Source organism: Motacilla alba, chromosome 2 (genome assembly GCF_015832195.1).
Source record: "Motacilla alba alba isolate MOTALB_02 chromosome 2, Motacilla_alba_V1.0_pri, whole genome shotgun sequence".
In the NCBI taxonomy this organism is placed as follows: Eukaryota; Metazoa; Chordata; class Aves; order Passeriformes; family Motacillidae; genus Motacilla; species Motacilla alba.
The window spans coordinates 24,596,325-24,610,688 of record NC_052017.1 but is presented as its reverse complement, the minus strand read 5'-3'; the positions used below and the strand labels follow the sequence as shown (position 1 = coordinate 24,610,688).

The following is a 14,364-nucleotide window of genomic DNA, read 5'->3' as shown; positions in this document are numbered from 1 at the left end:
ACCTTTCCTTTCCAATGGCCCCCACCGTTTAGCTAATAGCAGTGGAAAGAAAAGGTAAGTTATTTGCATTTGTACCTTTAAGTTCCACACCAAAGTTTAAGATTAAAAAAAGGGTGAGGGTGTAAAGCCCCAAATTACATGTGAGAGAGATGCCCTGTGCTTTAAAAGACTGCAGCAGGGTACCAAGTGACTCAAAGGCAGGATGTCAGGGGAGATGCAGGGGCACACGCTTAGTTTCGGATACGCTGGAGGCACTGGCACGGGGCTTCCAAGCTCCAGTCCCCAGAGACTGTGGCGCAGAGGATAATAAACTCAGAGGGAGAGCAAGTCTCGCGGTCCAACACGAGCCCGGTCCCCGCGGGCAGTCAGTGGCGGCGTGCCCGGGCTGCCAAGGTGTGACCCCTGGGTTGGGGCCGGAATGGCAAACGTGGCTCTTGGAACGTCAGAAACCGGGTGAGGGGATAAAAAAAAAAACAAAAAACAACAACAACCCCCCAAAAAACAATCAAAAAAACCCCAAAACAACTGCAGAACGGGCGCGGTTTAAAAGTGCACCTTAAAATAACAGAGGGGGAAGGAGCCTCCTCCCCGAGCCGGCACCGCGGCATTTAATTGCGCTGGCTTTCTGCCGGGGGTGCCGGAGTCGGCCCGCCCGCCCCTGACAGGTACCGAGCGCAGCAGCCCCGCCGCGGGGGAGGCAGCGAGGGAGGCGGGAGGGAGGGAAGGAGGGACGGCAGGCGGGAGAGGGGGACGGGCGGTCGCCCCCGGCAGCGGGACCTGCCCTCCCTTACCCTCCCCTCCCCGCCGCGCCCCGGGGCGCGGGCGGCGGCCGACGCCGGGTTGTCCCCGCCCCGAGGGAGCGTTGCGCCTCTCGCAGGCCCGGCGGGGAGGATGGCGAGGGGTGCCCGGCACTGCCGGCTCTCACAGGGTTAAGGTCTCGCCCGGCGCCCCGCTGCCCGCCCGCCCGCGCCTTCCCACCGCCGCCGAGCCGCCTCACCTCGGTGTCGTTATTCAGGTTCCACAGATCCAGGCGCCCCATCCCGTCCACGCAGGCGAAGAGCGCGGGATGCACTGGCGACCACATGACATCGTAGACATAGTCGGCATTGTCTTCAAAGGAGTAGAGCGGCTTGTTGTGCTGTAAAGCAGAGAGCGGCATGAAGACTTCGTGGCGCTAGTGCTGCCTGGGGCTGTCTGGCGAGTCTAATTAAAAACTTTGCACATTTACAAAGTGCCATAAAACTTCCCCAGATGAAAGGTCCTCCGCGAAGGGCGGGACTGCGCTTTAATGGGGCAACAACTGTCCGGTGGGATAAATGAGATGCCCGGTGTGAGGGGTGTGGGACGCGCGGATGACGGGGCGGGGAGAGCGCCCGCGCCCGCTCCCGGCCGGCACCCTGGCGGCGGGAGGGGGTGCGGGGGGCGGTGCGGGAGGCAGCGGGCACGGACCACCGCTCCCTCCCGAGCCGGGCGCGCCGGCGGAGGCTCCGATAAGGATCGTGAGAGCGGCGGGAGCAGCGCGGCGCCTCCGCGGCCCCCGCGCACCGCGAGCCGCGCCTGACACCTAGCGGCGGGCGGCGGCAGCGCACCGGCCCCGCGCCGCCCCGGGCTCCCCGCGCCCGGCGCGCTCCGGAGGGAGAGAGGGAGGGAAGGAGGGAGGCTGCTCCGGAGGGAGGGAAGGCTGTCATCTGCAGCAGGCGGGGAGTCGGAGGGAAGTTAGGAAGTACAACAGGAATAAAGTGTAATTGTCCCTCATGAATTATTCATCGCATCTGGCTTGTCTTTAATTTTTGCATAATGGCTTCGCTAATCCCCGATCAATTAATGGAAAATGAAATTTGAATGATAATGAAAACTCCAGAGATGAAAGAAATTAAGTATTCTCATGGCTTATGACAGAAATCTAAACAATGGGACCTCTCCGAGGGTCTCCCTGAGTGCCTCCCCTCTCCTGCCGTTCCCTGCCGCCTCCCTGGCGAGCGCGGCCCGGCGGGACGGGCGCCCCCGGTCCCCCCGCGGTCCCCCGGGCCCGGGAAATGCGGCATCACTGAGCCGGCCGTCTAAGTGTGACATCTCGGTCAGGTCCCTCTGGAGTGCACCCTGGTGCATTTGACATAGGGAACACTGTCCGGATTGCCTCAAAGCATAGCCATGCATTATTTTTTCAAAAAGTGGAGTGACCAATTGCAGTTTTTATATAGCTTTCCTCTCGTATATTATTAATTTAAAGCGATAATGCAGTCGATTTGACATCTATTTACGGACAGGTCGTTGCTAGTTTGGGTTTTGGTCGTCTTGCACCCCACGGTGCTTGGATGGATGTTGGGGCTGGAAGCACTGCAGGGTCAGCGTGTGGGACAGGCGTGTGTCCATCTCTATGCTGCCATGTCTCCGAGTGTTGATGTGGTGTGCTGCTGTTGCAGCACTGTATTGTAAACAGTTCTGTAATATTTCTGGCCACCGCAGGTATCACAAAAAAATTACTGAAAGTATTCAGAGGTTTAATTACACGACTTTGTCCTTTGCAAACACACTGAAAATACATAGGGATTTATCCCAGAGGCTGGGTTTTCCTCTGCTTGAATTAATGAAAGATGCTTTGATTACAGGATTGGGTCTCAAATTTTTGTAACTGGCCTAATGGTTTTTGTTCATTTCATAAGACTAGCAAACATTTTGTGTAACAAAGAAATGAAATCAGAGCTTGACCTTATTACCTCGAATTTGTACACCATTTAAATTTCTTTCCCCAGGCTGGAGTTTTGTAAAAGAAAATGAAAAAATTACAAAAAAAAATTTCATTCCTGAAGAAGGTATTTTTCTCCAAACACATATGTGTCTGCCTACTATACTATCAGTGGACTTACTTACGTGTGTTAATGGAATTACTTACATGCCTGTGCTAAAGCTTTTCCAGGGTTTAGGGCCAAATGAACACCAAACTTTTGAAGAGGCAGAGGTATTTCATAGGAAATTTCAAAGTGAATCTTCATAACTGTGAGCTAGGAAATAGTATTTAGAGAGAGCTACATGGATTCCCAATGCTGCACTGTGGGTTTTCATTGAAAACATCTAATTTAGGTTCAAATATATCAAGTGTCTGAATCCTGGTGAGTGTTGAAGATAGTAGTATACCAAAAAAAAAAAGAAACCTGGTCAACTGCTAGATGGATGGTATTTTTCTTATTCATGGGAAAAGTGCTGCACATACAGCACTTTAACATTTAATGTCATGGGAGAAATAACAAAATTCCATAGAAGTTAAGGGCCTATTAAGATATCAATCAATCCAGGGCAGATTTCAATCAGCATTTCCTTTTTGTCAGCATATCAAAACTTGTTTTGATCTTGAGTGTGGCACTTTTTAAATGGCTTTTTTAGTTCTGTTACGTTATTTTCCACTTCATGCCTAAAGACCAAGGCATTAGAAGGAAGGGTCAGGAGATTTGGTGCTAGTCTATATCTTGCTGTACACATGTTGTGTAGTCTCTGGGAAATAGCTTTGGCTGATGCGCCTCTGCTTCCCTGTTATCAAAATAAAAACATTTTCAAGGTGCTGGGATTTGAGGTGAAAAGCCTCAAATACCAAAAATGAAATGCCTTTACCGTAACAGTGAAAATATTCAGTCAGATAGAAAGCCAGAGGGAAAGAGTGCACATCAGGAATAATATGGCTTTTGAGAAAGATCTCAGACATGCAAGGAATGACACACAAATTAATGGAGCAGAATAGGGCATGGAGCACTGCAAAGAAATAAGAAATTGCAGGATTGTGAACAGCCCAACCAAAAGGCATGATGAGCAGTGTGGTTGGGAAATCAGGGAGAAATCATGTGGCAGAAATCAGGCAGTGGTAGTGGAGCTGAGCTGCACCTTCATACTGCCTCCAATATCAGTGTCCTCCCAGCTTGACTAGCTGCCAGTGAAAAAAGAGAAAGTATTTCCCAGACTGTCTTGTCTTCTTGCACTGTTTAACCAGAGAAAAGCACAACAACTGCATATGGTCCATCTTGCTTCGCGTCCTGTCTCCAATACTAACAGGATCTGGCCTTTCTTAAAAGTTGACATTTCATCCTGTTCTGAGAGCAGTTATGTCGACTTCATTGTGAAGACTCCATTTCGGAGTTTAGGTGTGTGTATAAATGTTCATAGGACTTCCTTACTGCAAGCCTGCTTCCCTACTATGGGCCCAGGCCTGCAGATCTTGTAATGCAACAATTTATGAGTAAGAACCTCTACCGACTGCTTTTAGAAAATGTTGAAATGTGGAACCATGTAAAGGTCACTTTAAAGCAGTTTTGAATTACCAAAACTTCAGACCTACACAATCCATAACTAACATATGGCTATTATTATAAAACAACCGAAATTTAAACTTGATGACCTTTCATTCTTAAATATCAACCCACTCTGTTATTCTGTAGAACAGAAGAAATAGTTTAAAGCAGTATCTTCAGAAAAACTTGGGCCAAATCTACTTTTTAGTGAAAAAGAAGAATGTAGGGTGAAAATATGGCCCTAAAGAATCAACGGAGTTTTGCCATTGATTCCAAAGGAACATGATTTGAGCGTTTAGTGGAAAAAGCAAAAAGCCAATTCCAAGACATGTGGGTTTTTTCCTCATTTATTTAAACATGTTATGGATCATTTATCCTCAGTGTTTGTATAGAGGCATTGTTTAAGAGGACAATGAAGAGTGAACATTTTATGTACCCGTTGGCTGTCTAGGAAGTAAGACTTGTTTGTGAAATAAGAAGCTCACCTAAATAAATTCTACACATTTATATAAAAGAGGGGTTTTTTACACATATAAATTTGACCAGTCTATTCCACTTATTTGCATAGAAGAATTTTCTTTAATCCAGGAGGCGCCACACATGAAGTAGCTAATTATCCATATACAGGAATGTATACATATACACAGGTTTTAACTAGCATCTGACTTCTAAAAAGCCATGGAAAAAACTATTGGCTTTGCCCATTTCATGAAACGAGCACTTTTTTACATGTTGCCACAATTTCTGTGGGTGTCAGCTCCACTTAAAGGTACTTTCCTAGATTGTACCTTCAGCAGTGCAGATGTGTGGTGACACCACACACTCTGCTGTCTCCACTTCTTTCTTTCTACTCAATTGTCTTCTAGTCTAAAGATGATAAGCCAAACACCATACTTCTGGCTCTCACCATATTAACAACAGCCATCAGTATTGTGCAGTACTTGCAAGTTGATTCAAGCTGATTTTATTTCTCTAGGTGTGCAGCAAATATGATAGATTCATTAGTCCTTGGGGTAGAAACTTTCTGAACAAGCTAATGTTGTTTGTTTAGGCTCAAGCTCAGGCTTTCAGGCACTTGGAAAGAGCAGGGCCAGAGTGGTCTTGAGCACTGTCTGTTTGTCTGTTTGGCCCTTGAACAAACCAGGGAATAGCAGTTGGGAATGAGATGATTTTTACAGACCCTTCAACCCAAACCATGGAACTTGGTCCCTGTGAGACCAAGTATTCTATAAATAGTCTTTATTGATTAAAAAAAAACAAACAAACCCAAAACCACAACGTGCAAAATGGTGTCAAAGAAAGACGCTTCTTTCAGCAGAGATAACACATAGGGAAGGTACTATCTTCTGTCTTTCTTTAAAGTGAGTGCTGCACTGTCACACTGACTAGATGATGTGAAAGAAAGTGGGACAGGGCACAGCTTGTAGAACTTCTGCTCAGGCTAGTATCTGAGTTTGTTCAGTTCTATAGGCCCAGTCTTCTCCATCTTGAAAGAGACCTCAATATTTTGCTGAATCCAGGCTCATTGTTTCCCTTCTGATGGTGCCACTTAACCAGGCCATCTCAAAACATGCAGACAGCATGGCAGAAATTAAAAGCTGCTAGGAATATTGAGTTAAATACTCATCAAATTTGCTTTACTCTGGTCTTGACCTTTCCCCCTTTAATGGTGTCCTTCTTGGGACACCAGCTATTAGCTGTTTGGGGTTACTTGTCCATACCTCTTGTGGTGAGGTGAGGAGTTCAGTCCTCTCTGCTTTGTATAATGCTCTACTGCTCTTGTAAGCCTTCATGTTCTCTGTTTGTATGGAGTCAAAGAGACCCTGGGTTTCATTCAGACTGACTGATCTCCACAGGAATTTTGCCAGTTCTGGACTATCATGTTTCTCCCAAATCTGTTTTCTAACAGTTACAGTGATCTAGAATTATCCAATAGCTCCTGCTTGGATGCTATACTTGTGGGCCTTGACTTACTTCAGTTTATGCTCATTTTTAAAAGTCACGGCATTCCCAAGAACTGTTACTAGATGTCATAAATTAGAGGCAGTAGTTACAGGTACATCCCCAATGGCTCAGCAAAGCCTGTCTGCATTCTCCACAAAGGGTATCATTATCCTGCAGACCCCAGTACTATACAACTCACAACTTGTAGCCTGCTCCACCATTTCCAGGACTAGCAAGACCTTCAAAGGACAGCAGTGGGAAAGCAAAAGGGTGATGTTCATCTTTAGTCACCCAATGTCATTGGCTAACTGAGGTACCTGAACTGAGTCACATGAGTAAAAACTCCTTTACCTGCCTTAAAATTGCCTCTGGCAGTCAATGTCAGTGCTGGATTGCAGATGAGCCTCTGGGACTCAAAGAACATTTCACTGGGCTATGACCTATCTGTATGTTGTGTCACCTCACTGTCAGGTGAGTACTAGGTCACTGAATCAAGTCTAAACTGACTTGATTGGCAACGTAACAGGCTTAAGTTTTAGACTCAGAAGCAACAGGGGGAAAGAAATGAGTGGAAATGATTCCTACACTCTTCACAACCCTTTTGTTCAAGCGCTGTAGTATTGTTACACTGATTGGGCTTTGGCATTCTAAAAGTTGCAGACAGACAAAGCAGAAAACTGTTCACTTTTAGAAATTATTTTTCTTGCAGAGATGCCAAAACTGTTGCCTTTCTTAATTGTCAATAATAAAAGAAAGTCCCATATTTTTGCATAAACATGTGGGAATTATTATGGATAGAGGAGGGGACAAGGGTAAGGCCAAAAGGAAAGGGGCTATGAGAGCAGACCAAGTCTGGAGATAACCTGATGATTACATTTTTTGTGGTTTCCTTCAAAGTCAAAGTGCCACAAGTGAGTATGAAAGAAAGAAGCAAATGAAAAAAGGTTTGATGATTGGCACAGGCGGTTTTAATGAGAACTGATCTTAATGTCTAATACTATGGTATGAAGAAAAACATAAAAGAACTTGGAAAGTCAGACAGCACTTGTCTTTTAAGAGCATCAGAAATTCAAACAGCAGAGCTTTTGAAATCTGTGGATATAGCCTAGAAGCTAGTTTTACTGACAGGTAAACTCCTTATGTGGTTAATCCTTCTTAACTCTTTAAGTACTCAGCAGAGGTGCAACACATTCTGGCTGTGCTGCTCTATTTCCAAAGTTCTCTTCTACCATGCCTTTACCCAATGGAAAAATGCCTTTTTATTTTCTAAAGAAAAAAAAAAAAGCAGAAAGAATAGCATTCTTCTTTACCACTGCATATTAGCTGAGGAACTATTTTCAGTAAGTTTGATATAAATGTGCATTACTTGATGCCTACTGTAAATTTGAATTGTTTAGAAGATTTGCTTGCAATGGATGAACTTTAAAAACATCAGAATGTATGTAAGGCAGACTGACTTACAGTGTTCCCCAGCTCACTTTTATCCCTAGTTCCTGCTGGCCAGGCTGGTGAATTCTTGTTTCTGCATTTTAGATCATCCAGTTTAATTCCTAATCTGGAGCCCCTCTTACTCCAAAATTACAAGAGTTGTGCCTATGGGTTTCCACTCTGGGAGGTTTAATATTCTCTGCTTCATTCACCCACATCAAACTGGAGGCAAGTGCAGACAGCAACACTGGAAAAGCCTATACAGGTATCTGCCATTTGTTCTGTATTTCCTCAGACTGCTGACTTCATCGCTAAATGGTAGTCAAGTTTTCCACCTTTTATCTAAAACATGCTCTAAGCAGGACAGTACTTCTTCCTAAACTACTAATTATGCATTTGTGTCAAAATACTTCTTTAGAAATACTATTGTTTTCTTTTGGAATTTCTAACTACTTCTAAAAATAGCTCAATTTCTTTTAAGAAGCTCAAAACACTATAGAAAGTCCTATTGTCCTTGCCTAGCAAACTGATTCATAGTTCATACTCCTGCCTTTATATTACTGTATTCCTGGATTATTTTTCAGAGAAGCTCTTGAGGGACTTGCTGAAAATTATAAGCATGGCATGTTGATGGAAGAATCACCAAATCCTGATCAGAGGGAACACAGAGTGAAACACTGAAGGACATATTTGGTCTTCTACCTTCAGTTGTCAGTCCCTGTTTACATCCCATGCAGATGAGACAAGGAAGCAGTGCTGGAGAGTGGCTGAGATGATTTGGGAGAAGCTGGATCGGTGCACTAGAGCTTTCCTGCCATGCAGGAGTGGCAGTGGCACTCACTGGAGTCCTGCATGTACCTCGTCTGGGGCCAGTGGCACTGCTCTCCCTGCTTCGGGCCTCAAGTTGTTAAAGAGAGGCAGTTTAGCTCAAATTGCAAGGCGAGGAGAGTAGTGGGATAATGTAGCTGTGGTTTGGTTGGGTCCCACCCCTGTGAATCTGATGGGAACATTCAGTATGAGGCCCCTGAAAATTCAATTTTTCTTTTTGATGGAAAATGCTGCTCATTGCAGGGTACCTGGCCCAGCCTTGCGTATGTACTCAGCGAATTGCCAGGCTTTCAAGTGACCCTGCTGCTGCAGTTCAGCTGCCAGGAAGCAGGAGCACGAGGAGCATTGCAGGATGGCTGACACAGCCTGATGTTACAGCACTGTCTGCTAAACAGCCGAGATTAGTGTTTGTAGCTGCTGCCACCAGGATGCCCGCAGAGCTTTCAAGGGTCAGCAAGCAATGATTTTGAGGCTAATTATTATTGAAGACGGCTCCATCTTGTAGGACTTTGAACACAGTTCCTTTTTTTTTTTTTTTCTTACTGATAACAAAAGTCTCTCACATGGCAGGAGAAAGGATGGCTGCCTGAAGCAGGTGGGAGAAAATTTCCATTAGGGAAGAAGTCCTGGTACTGATACTGATAATTGTCCTGAAATGCTTCCCTATTCCATGCGAGCTTGATCCTCCAGTGTAATTCTGCAACAGAGCTGTCAGTGGGAGGTTTGCATTTTGATTTCAGGGAAAAAAAAAAGGAATGATGACTTTGTTTTGCACAGATTATATAAGCTCCTGAAATCCATTTCTGCTTTCCATGCGCAAATAGAGCTTTCACTGCTACAGCTGGATTTATATTAGGGTTTTCTGAAATACAGTTTAACCCACTGAGTTTTTAGAACTCAGTATTTTAGATGACTGTTTTATTTGTGTGTGTGCCATTGTTCACTAAATGTATCACAAAGAAGCACCATGTTTCATGTCAGTAAATTAAGTATGTTGGCCAGCTGATTAATATTTTCCTAATACTTATCAAATATGGCTACACAGGCAACTGAAATAAGGAGAAGTATTTTAAGTGAAAAACTTGGGACTGATTTCAAGCCACCTGACTTCACTTTGGTTTGGTTTTGCTCTTTAAAATTACCTAGAAAATACCTTTTTTTTTTTTTTTTAATAGCTGGATGAGAGCCAGACCTCTGGCTCCAGAGGTAAAGGGCAAAACCTAAAAAAATCCTGTCTGAACAGGCAACTCCACCCTCTTCTCCAAGTCAGCTTGGCCTTCTGACAGAAAGTGTGCTCTGAAGCAAATTCATTCATTGCCTTATTTTTGGATCAAACTCAAAATTCTGAACTCACACTACAGAGAGACCATTTCCATGAAATCCCAGCATGCTACTTTATCACCCTTTGTCATTCTCTATAACCAGATAAAATTAACATTTGGACAGTGATTAATCAAATTAATCATTTTAATTGCTTTTATCAAAGAGAACAGAAGGAGCTTTGTGTGGTAAGGCATCAGTGAGGGAGACCATTCTAGTCAGGTATCCAAAATAAGAGGAGTGAATTGTCCCTTGAGATAGACATTTGAGCCCCACCAAAATCAGTCAGAGGGAGGAGTAGTAAAGGATTCCACAGGATTCTGGCTGCAAATCAAGGTGCATATGTATATGGGCATGTGGTATGGGATAAAGACGCTGATTCCTTCCTGGTAGTGGCTTGGGAAAAGCCTGGATAAGAAAAAAGACTTGGGAGCTCAAAAGTGCTGACATGTCTGCCAGTTTAGATATGGCCTGAGGCTGCCCAGATGCAAAAAGCCACCAAAAGCTACAGCAACTGATCATCTGCCAGACTTGGGCTCCTGCATAGACAGTGGTGGGCAGGAATGGTGGTCTCTCCAAGAGGTGTCTAATGTGTGCTGTACAGTTACTTCTTTCCAGTGGCTGCATAAGAAACCAAAGTGTGAAAGCGCTACATAATAAAAGAACCAGGAGGATCCAACTTCATATGAAGAGTCATCTAAATGCCTTACATGACAATATGAGAAATTTACTCTATTAAGTGAATTTGATCATATCCTATCAGCAAGGCTTCTCAGGAAGGGCAGAGGTACCTGCCTATAGTAACACCACCACCCCCACCACCACCACATGCTTCTTTGCATTTTTGTAAAGGTAGGCTTCAGCTGGATCTTGGAGGAGATGGTGTTCAACTCTAGGCCAAATGAAAACCAGTGGAGTCTGAATTTACATGCTGATAGGAAGGTATGACAGGTAGAGTAATTTGCTCTGAGAGGCAGAAGGACTGGGTCATACCCAGTTTTTGATAAGCACAGGGGCGTAAGATTTTCAAGGTACAGAGATGTATGTGAAGGCACATAGCATAGAAATGGGAATGTTTGCTGTTTAAAATGTGGTTTCTCTAAAAAGCTCAACAGACTGGAACAGCACAGCATACCAGAAGAGAAGAGCAGCATGTGAAGAGCATAAGAAAAAAAGAAAAGACAAAGGAGAGGCACGAGGAAGGTGCTACCATTGATGCACGTGCCAGTAAAGCAAAGCTGAGCATAGACACACAATGGCTAGTCTGTCACCGAGGGCACACGTGACCCCTGGCTCCATTACACCCTGCTAATGGTTATGTGGTGGCCCTACTACCAGTCTGCTCCCCTCTGAGCCTCCTTCTGGTTTTGGCATTATCACCATTACTTAAATATTAGGCAGAGGGAGACAAGCATGGATGGGGATACAGCAACGTTGTTACAGTTACACCAGTCTCTGCCCATCTGAGCACGACTTAGGCATAGGTGCAAGAGGAGAAAATTAGTCATTAGCAACTCCCCTCAGTGGAAGGATAAGAGCTAAAGAAGGCATGTGAAGGATGAAAAAGCTAACAAAATCCAGCTCTCTGTCCAGACCCTTATTAACTCCCTTAGCAGGAAACAAGCCATCTTCTAGGCTTTAGCTGAAACCAACTTATGTTTTGCTATGTTTTAACAATTCCAAGACAGCTTCCATCTCTTGACACAAAATCAAAAAATTTGCTCTCCAAACAGCAATTGCTGTAATAATAACAATACTTACATTTCATTATTTAACCTCATGCTATTCATTCATGAGGATTAGTGTTTAATTAATTAACAACACTTAGCATTTCCACTTAGCACTTTACCTCTTCAAAGCATCGTACCGACACTACCTAATTAAGGGCAGAGCTCCACAGACACTTCACGTCGGGACTTCCCTTTGACAGCTCTGCATCCCAGACTTGCTCACATGGTGTAGCATGAATTCAAGTTTAAAGCCCTATTAACTTCATCAGGAACCAGGTAATGTTGTGGTTATCAAGCAACTATCTTTGCAAATTCTGTTTCTTTTCCTGTTGCTTCTGGTTGCTTGCTATTCACACAGGGACCTAATTTTTGGCTAATGTGATGGATGATTATGTGAACCTTGTGTTAGTGTTATGTACAAAACGCTCATTCATCCGCTAGTGAAAATCTTATTCTCAGTCACCTGGTTGAACTGCCTTTAGCTAGAAAATGTGTTAACCACAAAAACATTATAAAATGTAAAGTGAGAGTTTTTAAGGGAGATGGTGCTTTCAATCCATCAGTCAAATGCCTGCTATGAAAGTGCCTTTCTTGTAAGCACCCCAGGATGCTACACAACATCAATAGACAATATAAACACAAAGCTTTTATGGTTCACTTTACAATTGGACATTGACTCTGAACCTGTGAAACAGAAAGGAATTGAATTTCATGACCAAAGAGGATAATGTGCACAGGATTAAGTAGGCAACGCTGGTAGAAGCAGGAAAGCAATATGGCTTTGGATGCTGATAGGGAGATTAAATTTACAAATAAGAAGCTAAAGGAATAAACCAATTCAGACTAAAATCTTGTTAGCTAGCAGAAGCACTTAATACTTAATATCAATCCACTATTTTTTTTCAGAGCCCACTGATTGACTGAGCCTTGACGATGAGAACTGAACAAAGAGAGCCTTAAATATGTAGTAGCTCCAGCCAAGAAAATTATTCAGACAATATGGAAATAAACTTCTGATGCAGTTGAATGGGGAGAAAAAGAAAACATTCATCATAATTTAAGAACTTGTCTAGTGTCTCAGAGGATGTTTTCACAGGGCAGTGGCTGGCAGGGCAGCAGCCTGGGGCTGCTGCTGCTGCTTAAACCTGCTCCAGAAGAAAGTGAGTGATCCAAAACAGCAATGCAGCTTCCAGGTCTGAGCGGTGCTGTGGTGTGTCACATGCACATCACAGCTCGCCCAGCTCAGTCAAACAGCTTTCTCAGGAAGCCTCTCTTGCCAGACAAGCCACAGCTTGATAGATATCAGAAATTTAAATGGTTTGGCTCTTTGAAAACTGATTGTCTTGAACAAAATCAGACCCAACCATTCTGGCACTGAAATATTCCACAAGGATAACTGTGTATTGCTATCTGCAGTGTCTTTGTGCCCAAAATGTGCTGTGTTAGTGTTACTACTAACTTCTAAAATCCCAAGGGTTTAAAATAAAAATCAGGCTTTATTATCCCTTAATGCAATTTCATTTAATCTGCAGATGAATGAGACCCTCATTGCCATATTCAGCCTCAAGCTGACAGCTAAATACCAATCCAAGACTTTTCTGTACATGTGTGATTGGAATTCAATACTTGCCTTTCATCTTCCCTGCACTCCCCACAAATTCTTCCCCCCTTACTCAGCTTCAGCTTCAATACTCCAGTATTCCCTTGCTCCCAAGAGAAGTCACCACTGCCCAGGACTCCCTTGTCTCACATACCAAACAGCCTATCTAGCCCCACTGAGCCAACATTTAAGCTGTCCATGCCTTGGCTATCCTGCAGCCTTTTCTAACATTTACTGCCTAGGAACCATCCCAGACCCATTCCAGCCTGCCCATGTCCACTCCTCTGGATTACTTTTGCATTGGTTCAGGCTGGGTCTAGTGATGTATACAGTTACATGTGAGTTAGGTAAATCATGCACCTTTCTCATTATGAGTTTCCTGAAGCGTAATGCTCAAGACAAAACCCGACTAGGAAAAGATACCTGTTAATTAGCCCACACATTGGATCAGGCCATTAAAAGCACTGGGAAGATACAAGTTACCATCTAGGTAACTGCTTCTTTTTCCAGCACGAGGCTGTCACATGAGGCCTTCTGATCGCTTTCATATTTACATTTGCTGTGCATCTGTTCTAGCATCTCCAAGCCCTGATGTCTTAGAGGAACACATGCTGAGATACTTCCTGACTGTGGTCAGCTTCCAGTACGGGAACTCTGCCGGGTGCAGCTCAAGATGTGAACCAAATGCAGGCATAAAACCGACTTGGTTAAGGCAAGAACCTGACATTTGGAAGGCAGTTCTCTACTCTGGTGTATATAAAAAAAAAAAACAAACCAACATTTAGATGACTTATATAATTAGGATTTTACATCTCATTGTCCTGTTTTATCAGCCGATACAATCCATCAGGTTGGTGGTCTGTTTAGTGTGTCCCATGGTGTGTTGGGGTTTCAAAGATTCACAGGACTGTGTCATTTCTGCTATTCTGCTGCTTTCTCTGAAAGCCATCATGGACAGGCGGCCAAGAGTAGTCAGCAGCAGATCATGAATGTAAGTTCCAGCATGTACTTCCTCCCTGCTTCCAGTGTCTAATGTCTTTGGGACATTTTATACCTTTTGGCTATCACAGCCTCCTCCAGCAGTGCATTTCACAAGTGATATTGATTGCACTAAGTTGTATGTGCACTTCCCCTGTTGCTTCATCAGAGGAAAGGGTTCCTGCTCCTGCACCACCACAGTGCATAGTATTAGCCTTGCAATTTAGCCTGCACAGGGAGAGCTGAATGGATTGTTTGA

The 14,364-nt window shown here is 44.1% G+C and overlaps 1 protein-coding gene across 7 annotated transcripts in view; it reads right to left on the bottom strand.

Moving 5' to 3' along the window:
• DYNC1I1 (dynein cytoplasmic 1 intermediate chain 1) overlaps positions 1–14,364 on the bottom strand; it is a 185,939-nt gene that overhangs the window by 23,553 nt on the left and 148,022 nt on the right. For all 7 annotated transcript variants that reach the window (XM_038127778.1, XM_038127774.1, XM_038127776.1 and 4 more), the window contains one exon: positions 998–1,138. In XM_038127778.1, coding sequence (XP_037983706.1) covers positions 998–1,138 — 141 coding nt within the window. The remainder of the gene's footprint in view (positions 1–997; positions 1,139–14,364) is intronic.